At 40.5% G+C, this 14,889-nt stretch overlaps 1 protein-coding gene across 3 annotated transcripts in view; it reads left to right on the top strand.

Moving 5' to 3' along the window:
• exoc2 (exocyst complex component 2) overlaps positions 1 to 14,889 on the top strand; it is a 323,421-nt gene that overhangs the window by 84,834 nt on the left and 223,698 nt on the right. For all 3 annotated transcript variants that reach the window (XM_072509914.1, XM_072509916.1, XM_072509915.1), the window contains exons 5-6: positions 4,361 to 4,474; positions 12,614 to 12,738. In XM_072509914.1, the coding sequence (XP_072366015.1) occupies positions 4,361 to 4,474; positions 12,614 to 12,738 (239 nt within the window). The remainder of the gene's footprint in view (positions 1 to 4,360; positions 4,475 to 12,613; positions 12,739 to 14,889) is intronic.

The following is a 14,889-nucleotide window of genomic DNA, read 5'->3' as shown; positions in this document are numbered from 1 at the left end:
GAGTATATTGGTTGGCACGCTATTCATGTAAAACCCACTGCCCCGGTATCCCATTAAATAATGCAAAATAAAGGTAATTGTCAGTTTATATTTTCATTTTGAGACACTTTCATGTCTTCATGTAGAAAATGTTCTTGCTCCAAAAGTTATTTATCTGCGTTTATATTTTTTATAATTCCTACCACTTAAACTGCTTTGGTTGAATATTCTTTGCAGATTATAGCAGATCCACATGTTAGAATTTCATAAACAGATGCAGTTTTGCACAGATTAGTAGTAGGGTTTTATATTGTGATGTTTGCATGTGGTCTACACAGATCATTAGCACAGATCAAACTTGTATACCAAAGTGGATTTAGCATATAAAATATGTCGAGTCCCATCAAGTATGGCCTCCATCTACTGCAACATTTTGGATGCAGCATTTCATCATCTATTTATTATTTCATGTAATTGGCAAAACAAATTTGATATCACACTGCCACCTTGTGGCGGATACTGCATAGTATTACAATTTAAGACTTGTATGACTTCAAAGTTGGCCCAATTTGAATTGCAGCATGCTTGAGTGATGAAGTGTCATCATGTTGTTTAATCCATGGAAAACTGCAATTTTAGTTTTCATCCTTTTAGCATTGTTAATTGGATTGAGACTCAAATAGTCCATTTTAAAAAAGATACCGGAACAAATTAGTCTTTTACATGTTTTTCCTTGTGCCATTTAAACTAGTGTGACTATTTGAAAGATCCAAGTCTTGGGTGGTTGATTCCGTGCTGGGGAGAGTTTAACATGATGCAGCCAGAAATGAGGAATTGTATTTCCTTGCTACTTAGGTCCACTCTAGAGTCAAATGACAGTGGGTAATATAATGGAAAAAGTGAACTCCAAGTGAACTTGCATTTGTGAAAGTTTCTGGCGCTTGTGTCTTGTGTCAAGTTGATCTTTGTGGGCTAGAACACATTATTAATGCATACCACTCTAGCTATCATCACTTGTATAAATTCTGCATTTGGATCGCTCGCTTTCTTTTCCTCATTTTTGAAAAATTCTGCTGTCGGTCACAAAATAGCTAAAAAATGCTGCCAGGGAGACGAGCTTAACCAGAACTAGAGTTTTTGGATGCTGTGAGTGAATTTGCAAAGCAGGCAGCTGTGCCAGAGCTAATGCAGACTTCTGAAATCTTGAGAGCTCTCTTCTACTGAATCTAAAAGCTGAGAAAACATCTGAAATGGAAATGTTTTGTTTTTGGAATATAATTCAAAGTGTTAATGTGTGCATATATATGTAATATAAATAAAAACTATATATAACATTTTTTTAAACTATTTTACAGAAAGGGCAAATACTGTGTTTTAAATGCTGAAATGTTATACCTGAGTGTTTGAGTAGCAGTTATGTGCTTGCCTTCTGTATTGCCTTTGCATTATGACTCAGGCTTTTCTCCCAACCTATCTTCATTGTGAATGTACTGATTTCACTTATGTTCAGTTTTTTTTATAAGGTGCCATAAATAATGTTGGTGGGTTAGGGACAAATCACAAGGGTTTCCGTCACAGCCTCAGCCTATAAATATATGCACTGTTGGCCTGAATTCTGTGTTAGATTATGGATTAAATCGGACAGCAACTTTGGTCCCTGCAAATGCACAGTTAAGCATGGAAACCAACCGGGAGTGCAGGAGGCGAAAGAGGCCGGAATTCTGGCCTTTGCATCCCTGGTAGCCCGGCGAAGGATTCTCCTTCAGTGGAAAGATGCGAGGCCCCCAAGTGTGGAATCCTGGACCAGCGATATGGCAGGGTTCATTAAATTGGAGAGGGTGAAATTCGCCTTGAGAGGGTCGGTACAAGGGTTCTTTAGGCGGTGGCAACCATTCTTAGACTTTCTGGCAGAACGATAGACATTGGTCAATGGCAGCAGCAGCTCGGGGGGGGGGGGGGGGGGGGGGGGAGGTTTACTTTATTTTTGTTTATGTTTTTTTACACTGGAGGGTCTGAGGGGGTGTATACACCTGTTGTGTTAAGTCGGGGTGTTAATGTTAATTTATTATTTATGTACGGGGGGGGGGGGAGGGGGTTGCTTTTTTAGATTGTGTTTTGTACTTAACCCTGTTGGGTTCTTTTTTCTTTCTCATTTTGTGAATATTGATATTTTATGAAAACCTTTAATAAAAATTATTTTTTTAAAAAAGCATGGAAAACAGGAGGTTCTGAGTCTGCATGTTCCCTGATAAGCTGCAGCGTAACAGTACCTTGCTGAGAGGCTTGGCATTCACACAGGTAGACGGTTGTGAATTTATGTAACACCCACCAGATACCCAGCGAACAAGTCATCAAATGTTCCTGTTTGTTTGAATCTGAATACATTTTTAACGTCATGGTAAGATGCAATTCCTGCCAGGCAACCTCTCTGGCACTGAAAATTTACTTAGCTTCAAGTGTCAAATCTTTAAGACCCTGAGGGGTATTGACAGGGTGGATGTGGTGAGGATGTTACCCCTTGTTGGAAAATCTAGAACTAGGGGTTAGTTATTTCAGACAGATCAGGGGAATTCTTTTTTCTGAGAGTCGTGAGTCTCTGGAACTCACAATTGAAGCAGAATTATTGACTATTTTTAAGAGCGAGCTAGGTAGATTCTTGATTAACGGAGGTGGAGGTTAACGGGGGTAAGCAGGAATGTGGGGTTGAAGTTACAAGCAGATCAGCCATGGTCTTATTGAATACCAGAGCAGGTTCAAGTAGCCTACTCCTGCTCCTATTTGTAGAATGGGAGCTTGGAGAGGACTGGATCCTGGAATGAGGGGAGCCAAAAGAGAGCAGGAAAGCAGGACCCTGGAGAGGACAGAAGCCTGAAGATACACCAAGAACCTGGAGCATAGCGTCCAGAGAGTGCAATCGTGGAAGCCTGGGTTGAATGCCGAGCTGTATCTCGAGAGAGTGGGAGCGCAGAAGATGCTCCAGCCCGCAAAAGAGCAGGAGGCAGGCGAATTAGGAAGTGCGGATGTACAAAGGGATCCAGATGACCTTGTACACCAGTTAATGATGGTGAAGGGGCAGGTGTAGCAAACCATTGGGAAGGTAAATGGTATGTTGGTCTTCATTGCACGAGGATTTGAGTTCAGAAGTAGAGATGGCTCTACAGGACTTGGTGAGACCACACCTGGGGTATTGCGTGCATTTCTATCTCCCTACCTAAGAAAGGATATACTTGCTATAGAGGGAGTGCAGCGGAGGTTCACGAGGCCGACACTGGGGTTGGCCGGACTGTCCAATGAGGACGGATTGGTTCACTGGGCCTATATTCGCTAGAGTTTAGAAGGACGAGAGGAGATCTGAGTGAAAAGTATAAAATACTAACAGGGCTGGACAGACTTCAGGGAGGATGTTTTCTTTGTTGGGGAATCTAGAATTACGGGACACAGTCTTAGGATAGGTGGGAGACCATTTAGAACGGAGATGAGCAAATATCCCTTCGCGGAAGGGGTAGTGAACCTGTGGAATTCGCTACCACAGAAGGCTGTGGTAGCCAAGTCACTGAATGTATTCAAAAAAGAAATAGATAATATTTTCGATGTTAATGGCATCAAGGGGTATGGGGCGAAAGCGGGGAATATGGCACTGAGATAGAGGATCAGCCACGATATTGAATGGTGAAGCAGGCTCGAAGGGCAGAATTGCCTCCTCCAGTTCCTAGTTTCTATGTTTCCTTAAGATTATTGTTGGAGATTAGAATTTTTCTTTGCTTTTTTGACAATTTTGCATTCAATTAAATGTTCAAACTTCCCAGTTTAGACTCTGTTAGTCACAGTAAGGGTGCGTCAATCTGATTGATTAAGGGCATATTTTTGAATCCCAGATCCCCTGTTTTGGAGCTCTAATTACTGAAAGTTCTAGTGCAGAAGCCCACGGCGTGTGGGCAAGTGTAATAATGGATGGCCAGGACGGTTTGTTCATTGCCAACAACTAAATCCGGGCCCTGTATCTATCAATTGGTGTTTAAGGAAACTTGCAATTTAAAAGAAAGGAAATTTAAGCTGTGCAATGTGCAAAGTAATAATTGTGATAATTACCTAATTGCATTAATTACTGTGAAATGCTTCAGTAGTGATTCCTCTCCTTAAAGAAATTGCACCGAGGTTCTGTGACAGCTGTAGTTGAGAATTCTGACTGATAAATAACCACCTTATCTGAAGTCAATTCTTTCTGATTGCAGGGCAAGTTTTGCCAGTGCTTTTAAATAGCCGTGAAAATATAGTCTTTAAAAACTTACCTGTTTGAGAAATACTGCAGCTTTGAATTTGCTCTATTGTAGGTTTAACAAGCCAACTAAGAATTCCTGGTCATATTTAATTCTTTTTGCAGAGGCAGAATTCCTCAGAAGGACCTGGAAGGATTATTTCAGGGTATGAGTGGTGATTTTACCAGTGAAAAATTCTCTGCCACGTGGTACCTGATAGAAAATCACTCTGCTACAAGGTTAGTGAAAAGGCATCATTGCAATGAGTGTCCTAGTGCTCGGGTTTGAATATCTGGTGTTGTCAATTTAGTCTAACTACTCTACTTTCACTGTTCAAAATACGTTTAAAACAAAATCTTCCATGTAAGCATTTGCTGTTTTCCGGAACCTTCCACCATTGCTTTGGCAAAAATCCAGAAAGAGGGAACATAATCAGTCATTTGCTCGGTTTCTCTGGGGTTACTGTTAACCTGTCAATGCTACTGCAGGTGACTGCCCCCCCCCCCCCTCCCCCCAAATCCACCCTGGGTTTTAGCTGCATTTATTTGTGATTGGAGGGTTTGGGGGGGATGGTGTTGTAAGGGTTTCAGCTCCAGGTTTACAGGTGAAATCCACTTGTGGCAACTGAAAACAACCTGTTGGATTTGTTTAAGTCAGCCGCTGGGATGATCTGTTTTTTTTTAACGAAAAGGCAGAAAGTATTGCCCTTGACACCAGATAATGAAGCATAAAAGCATATTTTGGCAGCTACACACAAATATGTTCCAGAGATATGTCGGTAGCATATTTCAAAAATGCATTTTTGGTTGCTGAGGAAACTAGATTGAATATATTTTTAAGCAGCGGCTACTCAGCATCATCCAATTGTGAAGCAGTAAGAACTTTTGTGCATACATAGGTTTTCAATTTTATAAAGGTTTTCCTGAAACGTTAAATCCTGAAAATCATAGTGCCATTTGATGCCAGTGTCTAAATTAGTTAAGTAAGTTTTTCATGTGGCAGCATTCTGCAATCCTTTTCATTAAAAATGTATTTCATATTACATGTGCAGAGGTTTTGAGGTACATGCATCACACAGACTAAACCTCTTAAAGGACTTGCGTTGTTGTTTTCTGGAGCACTGGAATCGCCATTGTTTGTCATATCAGAAAATTGCAGATGAATGTGTCTTGCACATTCTTCAGCATTACCTTGGTAACTGTATAAAGAGAAATACAATACAAGTAACAGAACCAAAGGAAATAGCCGTGCTTTATTTCCTGAAGAAAGGGAACAAAATACAAATCAGAAAATAAATATTAGAAGCAATGTGTCAGTTAGCAAGTCACTTTTTTTCCCCCCCGAGAAAGTTCAGAGATAATTGGTAAGGTGGGACCGCCCGCCATCTGCCATATCTCAATCTTTGTCATTTGTCCCAGCCTCTCTGAAAATGGTTGGGCCCCTTTCTATTGAATAACTGGCTGCAGAGTTTTATATTACGAGTAAAGTTTTAAAACTGCTGTGTACATCCTGTTCCATATCTTGTTAATCGTTTAAATAACAGGACTTCCAAAATAGAATTCTTTAGAAATCCTTTGGTTCCTTTTCCGAGGCTGAGCATTTTCCATTGATTCCCTTCCTCTTCTGCTGCTAGTCCAGCTGGACAGTTTGTCAACTGTTCGCCATCCCCTAAGCCTCCTCACTAACCTAACATGAAGAGTTTTGTCAAACCCTTTTGAAAATATAAGTAAACTATATTTAGTGGATTTTCTTGTCCACCAGCTTCTTGGCACCTTCAAAAGAATGGCATTTGATTTACGAAGCTATATCCCCACTAAACTCTCCACGACACTCGTGCTACTTAAATACTGCCAAGCATTTCTCCCACTATTGGAGTTTTGACCCATGATCCTTTAAGCTACATCTCCTAACCCACAATCCTTGAATATTTATGGAGCTCTGGAAAAATATTTATTTCTGTTCATATAATTTGTTTTCTTAAATCTGGGTGCCACATCAAATTCACGCACATTGCCGTAAATGAAGCTGGGTGGAAAATACTTATTTTTAAAATTTATTTTTTGGTATAAAGATGCTTTCCTTGTCCTCAAAGGATTAATTAACCTATTTTGACTTGACTTGAAAATTCCAGCTGTTTGTGAAATATGAAATTCATTTTTTTGTACCATGGGAGGCTTACTTAATAATTGAAAAACAAAATATATTTTTATGTCTTGCTGTTTTTTTTAAAAACCACGATTGCTTATGTGTAACCAAGGACCAGTTTTTGTAACTTCACTCTCTTCAATAGGACCGCCTGCTGATTACCAAAGCTTATTGTCTTCTGTTGTTTTTGAGCCTTTCTTCGTTCTCGTATATATACATTTTCAGAGTCATGTGTAATAAAAGGTGCAGCCTTCTGTGGACTGCATTCCATAGGTGACCTCTGCAAACTAAATATTGCACTGCACTTAAATTCTAGATGGATTCCATGTATTGATTACAGAAAATATTTGTTAGTTAACACCCAGAGAAATCTACCTCACTGAGGAATAAAATGAATCTCCGTAGATACCTTCTTATTTGGGCAAATGATCTTTTAACAGATGATTTTATACTATTGTCTTATTTTTTTCATGGTTTTAAAGATTAGGCAATGGTTCAATAGTTTGATTTTAAAGTGAACCTAAAACCTAGTTGGCAACGACAATTGGGTGGTGCATCATTTTGTCTTACTCAGAGGAAGTCCTTATTGTCTGAAATATCAACTTCCCTTTTAGAAACCATTCTGAAGAGTCTCGTGCTCAGGTTCTTGAGCTCATGGAGCCAGGACCCTTTATTAACTCAATGTCCATGGGGGACAAAAAAATCAAACAGAATAATGCAGACTGAGACTTTTTTTCCTGAGACATTTGTGCTAGAGAGTGTGCTATGCATGTGGAGAAAAAAATACTGGATACATTGAACACAACTTATTATTTTTTAAAAATCTGTACTTAACCCAGGTACATGGAACTATGAACTTTGAGAGTTCTGTTGTTTTGGTTAACTTTTGTCTGTTTTCTCCCTTAAAGGAAATTGATTTGTGCTTAAAATTACTTTCCTGCCTAAAACATGTGACAAGTGTAAACATAAAGTTCCATGGTCTAAATTTAAAACACAGGTATCAGGAAATGGAAGTCCAGTCTTAGCTCTAACCACCTATAAAACAACAAAATATAGGACAAGCGACTGACAGACATCAGAACCTTATTGTAAATTTGCTTGAAAGCACCAGTTCTGTTTCCTTTAAGTCATTCTTAGCTAACTAAAGAATATTAGCTGACAATAGTGAATAAATGGAGCATGATTCAATCAGAAAACCAATAGCGCAGTTGTGAACTATTTTGATTCTTGTGGAGGTTGGGGTTCTTGAGTATGAGAAACAATCTCGGACAGGATTTTACTGAAACAATATCCTGTCTTGGGCTTTGTCACGCAAGAAATGGAGAAGGTGATTTTGTGCTTAGAAACTTCAGGTGATTAGCAGGAAATTAAGATCAGAATTAATTATGAGCCCGGCTCTGGCAGCCCTTGTACAGCTCTAGAGTATGCATTTTTTTTAAAAAAGGGCAGAAAGCAAACTTCTACACATAGTATTCAATGAACGGGGCTTTGGAGAGACCACTCCTGCAATGCTGTATGCAATTTTGATCTCCATATTTAAGGAAGGTATACTTGCATTGTAGGGAGAACAACAAAGATTCACTAGCTGGGAAGAGACAATTCTCTTGTGATGCGAGTTGAGCAAATTAGGTCTGTATTCACTGGAGTTTACAAGAATGACAGGTAATCTAATTGAAACATTCAAGATTATGAATGTGTTTGACAGAGTTGATTCTGAGATGTTTTCCCTGGCTGGGGAATCTAGTTCAAGGGGGCACATTTCAGGATAAGGGGCTGATAATTTAGGACTGGAATGGGGGGAAATTTCTTCATTCAAAGGGTTGTGAATCTTTAGAATTCTCTACCCCAGAGGTTTGTGGATGTGGCATCATTGATTATGCTTAAGGTTGAGATAGGTAGATTTTTTGATGTCTTGGGGAATCATGGAATATCGGGAGCAGGTAAGAAAGTGGTATTGAAGTGATATTGAATAGTGGAGCAGGCTGAATGGTCTTCTCCTATTTCATATATTTTTATGTTCCTGCATGGATCGGTTTCTTTGGCTAAAATCCACTTTTGTGAATCATTGAAATGAAAGTTTTGCTCCATACCTATGACCTCAGGGACAGTGATGTCTTTCCTTGTTCAATGAATTAGCCGCTGGAGTGAAATTTTGGTCATCAGGAATTTGAGATGTAGATTCTCCTGACGCAGTGTGTAAGATAATGTGATATGCTCTGCAGTGAAGCAGTAATGCCAGACTGATCATGTTTTATTTTGTGCGCTAGTATGAGAGGGACGTTAGTTAGATGGCTGAATATGCGACAGGCTTATCCGTTGCAGTTATTTCACATGATATAGGATGAAAAGTTGGAAAGTGTACAGGGTTTGATGGTGAAATTTTATGTCCTTCTGATAGCTTTTTTTTCGGGAGTTCACATTGTCCAAATTGTCTTCCTAATGGTTCACATGCTTCACATAGAATCATAAGTGATACATCACTATTCAGCTCATCATGCCTGTGCGGGCTCTCTGAAAGAGTTATCCAATTAGCTCCAGTTCCCTTCTGTTTCCCTATTGTCCTGTCAATGTTTCCCCAATTATACACCATTAATTCAAGGACCTATAGCAATCTTTATGTTCAGTAAGAAGTTTTACAACACCAGGTTAAAGTCCAACAGGTTTGTTTCGATGTCACTAGCTTTTGGAGCGCTGCTCCTTCCTCGGGTGAATGAAGAGGTATGTTCCAGAAACACATATATAGACAGATTCAAGGATGCCAGACAATGCTTGGAATGCGAGCATTAGCAGGTGATTAAATCTTTACAGATCCAGAATGAAGCGGATGAGTTGCAGAATTGCGTCTGGAGATTGGCAGTTGTCGGTGTTGAGTACTGAGGCTGTTGCAGCAATGCTGTCGTCATGGGGGATGCTGGTTTGCTGCAAACAAACCATTGTTTGCAGCAAACTACCCAGCCTTCAGAACAGTGACCACGACACCACACAACCCTGCCATGGCAATCTCTGCAAGACGTGCCAGATCATCGACATGGATACCACCATTACACGTGAGAACACCACCCACCAGGTACACGGTACATACTCGTGTGACTCGGCCAATGTTGTCTACCTCATACGCTGCAGGCAAGGATGTCCCGAAGAGTGGTACATTGGCGAGACCATGCAGACGCTGCGACAACGAATGAACGGACATCGTGCGACAATCACCAGGCAGGAATGTTCCCTTCCAGTCGGGGAACACTTCTGCAGTCAAGGGCATTCAGCCTCTGATCTCCGGGTAAGCGTTCTCCAAGGCGGCCTTCAGGACACGCGACAACGCAGAATCGCCGAACAGAAGCTTATAGCCAAGTTCCGCACTCATGAGTGCGGCCTCAACCGGGACCTGGGATTCATGTCACATTACATTCATCCCCCACCATCTGGCCTGCGAAATCCTACCAACTGTCCTGGCTTGACACAATTCACACCTCTTTAACCTGGGGTTACCCCATCTCTGGATCTGTAAAGATTTAATCACCTGCTAATGCTCGTATTCCAAGCATTGTCTGGCATCCTTGAATCTGTCTTATATATATATATATATATATATATATATAGGAGCAGCGCTCCGAAAGCTAGTGACATCGAAACAAACCTGTTGGACTTTAAACTGGTGTTGTAAGACTTCTTCTGTGCTCACCCCAGTCCAACGCCGGCATCTCCACAATCTTTATGTTGAATAACAGCTCAGCATTCAGTTTTAAATTGCTAAAAAATGTCATGATTGATTGCTGTTTCATCAGTATTTCCCAGAGTACTTCATTGCAGTGTTAATATAAGCCGACTTATGACAAAGATTATTAAATGTGCGGAAATAATTTCTGCAACTGTATATTTATCACTCCTAATCAAATGTGTTAAAGAGGCTCTTAAACAGGGTTAATATTACGAGTTACTTCACACCATTGAAGGTAATGTTTTCGCTCCTGTTTGTTGGTCTGTTTGATTGTAAACAATATATCTCAAAAGCTAATGGATGGATTGCTTTTTAAAATATTTTTATTCAAACATTTTCCAGTTCATACATAACAACAAAACAACACAAACCCCCAAAATGTCACCCTCCCACTCAAACAAAAAGACCCACAACAGAACCCCCGCACCCCTCCCCCTCTCTAGCAGTGAACGGTGACCGGCTCTTCAAAATAAAAGGCTGCCACCTTCAGTAAAACCCTTCAGTTGCCCCCCTCACGGTGCACGTGATTTTCTCAAGGTGTAAAAACTCCATCAGATTCGCCAGCCACACTGATTAACTGGATGGAGAAGTTTACCTCCACCCCAGCAACACTCGCCTTCGAGCAATCAGCGAGGCGAAGGCCAGGACATCAGTCCCCACTCCCGTCTGCAGCTCTGGCAAGTGTGGCACTCCTAATATGGCCCCTAAGGGACATGGCTCCAACTCAATTTTCAAAATCACCGACATGGTGCTAAAGAAGGAGACTGAACCACAAGAGCTTAGGACAGGCCCAGAACATGTGCACATTGTTAGCCGAACCTCTCCCCAAAGTGCTTGCACTTGTCCTCCATTCCCATAAACAACCTACTCATCCTAGACCTAGTCAAATGAGCCCTATGAACTACCTTTAGCTGGTTATTAAGTCAAGCCTCGCACTCAAAGAGGTGGCATTCACCCTCAGCAGGGCTTCACACCACACCCCATCCACCAGTTCCAGCCCCAATTCCTCCTCTCTCTTGGCCTTAATCCCTTCCACAGATACTGCCTCTTCAACCATAATCTTTCCATAAATACCCAATGTCCTCCCCTCCTTCAACCCTGCAAGTGACAGCACCCTCTCCAATAACGAAGATGGCGGCATCACAGGGAATGTGGGAAAGACCCGTTCGCAAAATTGCAAACCTGTAGGTACCTAAATGAGGCAGACCGCGAGAGCCCACATTTCTCCGGCAACTCCTCCACGCTTGCAAATGAATAGCTAGATTTCAACAAAACTTGGTACATTGTAGGGTACGGCCCGTGGAAGAACTTGATGAAGGTAGGGATCCATCCACATCTTTGAAAGGATCTACTAACATTGGGTGATCGGGCAAATTGAATTTGTTTTTAGGATGTTGTTGATTGTTTTAGCAAGTGTCGGGCAACCTGGGCTGATGAGTGGGCCGTACGAGTGGCCCTCCTTCACCTCAGCGGACCGCAGATTGACATCAGGCTTGTTCACTAACTATGACCCCATGACTATGATTAAATACATTTAATACATGCCAAATATTTCATAACTAGTTTCAGAAAATTCTTGCTTATTTATACATCGACTTCAAATGGCAAAAACAAAATAAATATTTACATTTTGGATTCAGTGGGAGCGCACGGTTCTCACAGTCAATGTTGTGTGCAATCAGCATGCACCTCACTTCACTGATGTGCTGCCTTCTTTAACCACTGTAGTCAATATGCCATCAATAGTGCTGTTCGGAAGGGAGTTCCAAGAATTTGACCCCGTGGAATTAGGGATGGGCAATAAATGCTGGCCTAGCCAGTCACATCTACATTCCATAAAAGTATTTAGATTATTGTCATATTTTAAAATCATCTTCAGGATTGTAGAGGATATTTGAAATATCTTTTCTCAAAGATTGTTTGGCTGGAATGAAATAGTAGAATATTTTCTTCCATTAACATTCGGAAACTTAAAAGTTGAATGATGTGTTTCGTCCTCTGAAATGCTTTTTATGGCCTTAAATAGATGACACCTCCCAAACCAGTGACTTCTAACACCGAGAAGGACAAGAGTAACACGTACATGGGAACGCCATCACTTCCAAGTTTTTCTCCACCACACATACCTTGTCTTGCACACACATTGCCATTCCTTCTTTTCCACTGAATCAAAATCCTGGAACTCATCTCCTTAACATTGTTGTACGAGCATCTTCATCTCATAGACTTTAGTTGTTGAAGTGACCTTTACAGGGGTGGCTGGGATGAGCAATAAATGCATTTTCAGTAATGGTCACTTCCCAAGAATGGATTTTTAAAATAATGTGCAAACACCATTGTGAACATTTTTTGGGCGGGGGAAAACTGAAGATGCATTTGTATGTTTAGAGTTTACTTCGAAATAAATTTAGTCAAACCCTTTTCCTTTAAATTATCAGTTTCTCACCATTAAAGAACTGAGGCAAGTTGTTTATCTTTTGCATTAATATGCTACTTTTTCCCCTCTTTCACGTTCCAGCTTTGATCAACTAAAGATTGCTGCAAATTTTTTAAGGAAGCAGGCAAACAAGAAGAATGAGGGGAGCTTAGCCTATGTGAAAGGAGGTCTCAGTACATTTTTCGAGGCTCAGGACGCCCTTTCAGGTAATTGTTTTGTTCTTGACCTCATTTCGAATTCAGTGAGTTTTGTAGGACACAATACAAAAGCAAAAATTATTCCAATTATAGAGGCAAGAGACAGAAAAAAAACAATTTCTTCAATCTTGTTTCCTTAATTTTGAAATATTAATTTGCCTTCAAAAGAAAATCTAGGTTTGGAATCCCCTGAATGTCTTCAGTCAGAGGAAAAGATGTTTCTCCATTTATTCTTTCAAAACTTTTCTTAAGTTTAAAAACATTTATCATACCTTTTCCGAATCTTCTTCCCTCCAATGGAAAATGTTCCAGTATTCTTCATCCTTTCCCAAAGCTGATGTTTCTCATTTCTGGTGTAAATCTATTTTCTTAATGGCTTTAATATTCTTTCTATCATGTGGCTATCAGAATTACATGTAATACACAAACTCTCTTCCAGTGGCCTAACCACTGCCATGTGCGCTTTCATTGTAAATTCTTGGCTTTGTCCTCTAGTTCTTAATTGCAAACCAAAAATATTACTGAACCTTTTATGCATTTGTCCATAATTGCACTTTCAAGGAATTCTGCATTTGACGGCAAGGCAACATCTATGGCGAGAACAAACAAAATTAATGTTTCAAGTCTGCAAACTTAATCAGATATTGCAGTTGAGTAGCATTTAAAAAAGAGAAGGGGAGAGGAAATCCAGTTGTAGGGAAAGATGTTGGATGATTTGTAGAAGTGGAAAACCGGAGATGGTTTACTAAGATGAACTGGACTGAATGGGTTGCATTTGAGGATGTTGACTAAGAAAAGGGGCAAGGACAAGCCCAGAAATTGCAGGCTGCTTGGTTTAACCTCGGTGGAGGAGAGCTTTTCAAACCACTGTCTGGGACAAAATTAACAATCACTTGGATATGTGGATTAATTAAGGAAAGCCTGCACGGATCTGCTAAAGGCCGATCATGTATACTTAGCTTGATTGAACCTTTTGATGAGGAAACAAGGAGTTGACATAAGAAAATGGACTACCAAAAGACATTTTATAAAGTGCCACGTGATAGGCTTGCCAGCAAAGTACAGTGACACATGGATACAAAGTTGACTGAATGACAGAGAACAGAAAGTAGTGGTAAATGATTGTTTTTCAGTGTAGATGCAGTGTATGGTGGTGTTTCCCTGACCTCCATTAAGGTGTTATTCTTGATGTATATTAATGACCTAGACTTGGGTGTATAATTTGAAACTGCAGATGATGCAAAACTTGGAAGCATTGTGATCTGTGAGAAGGATAGAGATAGATCTCAAGAGGAGAGAGACAAGCTGGTAGAATGGATGGACAAGGGGAAGATGTAATTTAATGCATAGAAATGTGAAGTTTATAGAAAGAACGAAGAACGGCAATGCAAAGTAAAGAGTGCAGCCTGCCATTGAAGCAAAGAAGGCCATTATATGCATTTACAAGACACTATTTTGTCCTCAACTGAAGTATTGTGTCCGATTCTTGGCAATGGACTTTAGGAACGTTGTTTTTGAGAGCAGAAAAGGTTGAGGGAAAACTTGATAGAGGTGCTCAAAATTATGAAGGGTCTGAATAGAAGGAAACTGTTCGCTTTGGCGGAACGGTCATGAACCCGAGGGCACCAGTTTAAGATGATTGGCTTGAAGAACCCGAGGAAAATCTTCTTATGCAGCGAGTGGCTAGGATTTGGGCTACGCTGCCTGAGACTGTGGCAGAGGCCGATCCACTTTCAGAAGGAAATTGGATTAGCACCCGAAGAGAGAGAAATTACAGGAATTTTAATAACGGACAGGAGTGGAACTAGCTGAGCTGCTCTTGCAGAAAGTCAGCATAAGCACGGCGGACCCATTGGTGGCCTTCATTGCTGCAACCATTCTATATTTCTGTGATATTTTCAGTTTCAGCTATGATGCTGTACGCTTGTTTTATTTGTGTGTTTTATAGACTTGTTTTATTTGTGTGTTTTCTTTTGTAATTTTTTGATTTGACATTTTCTATGCTTGCCCAGTGCTTAAAACGTTGTTAAAGTAATGTTAAAGCAGAGGCAGCAAATTCTTCCTTGACATCTGTGACAGTTTGCAGCAGTGCTCTTACTGACAGCGTTGCTGCATAAATCCATCAGTCCTCTTGCCGTTAGTGGGTGGGCAGTGCATGCC

The sequence above is a fragment of the Scyliorhinus torazame genome, chromosome 6, assembly GCF_047496885.1.
Source record: "Scyliorhinus torazame isolate Kashiwa2021f chromosome 6, sScyTor2.1, whole genome shotgun sequence".
In the NCBI taxonomy this organism is placed as follows: domain Eukaryota; kingdom Metazoa; phylum Chordata; class Chondrichthyes; order Carcharhiniformes; family Scyliorhinidae; genus Scyliorhinus; species Scyliorhinus torazame.
This window is presented reverse-complemented; position numbering and strand designations above follow the sequence as displayed.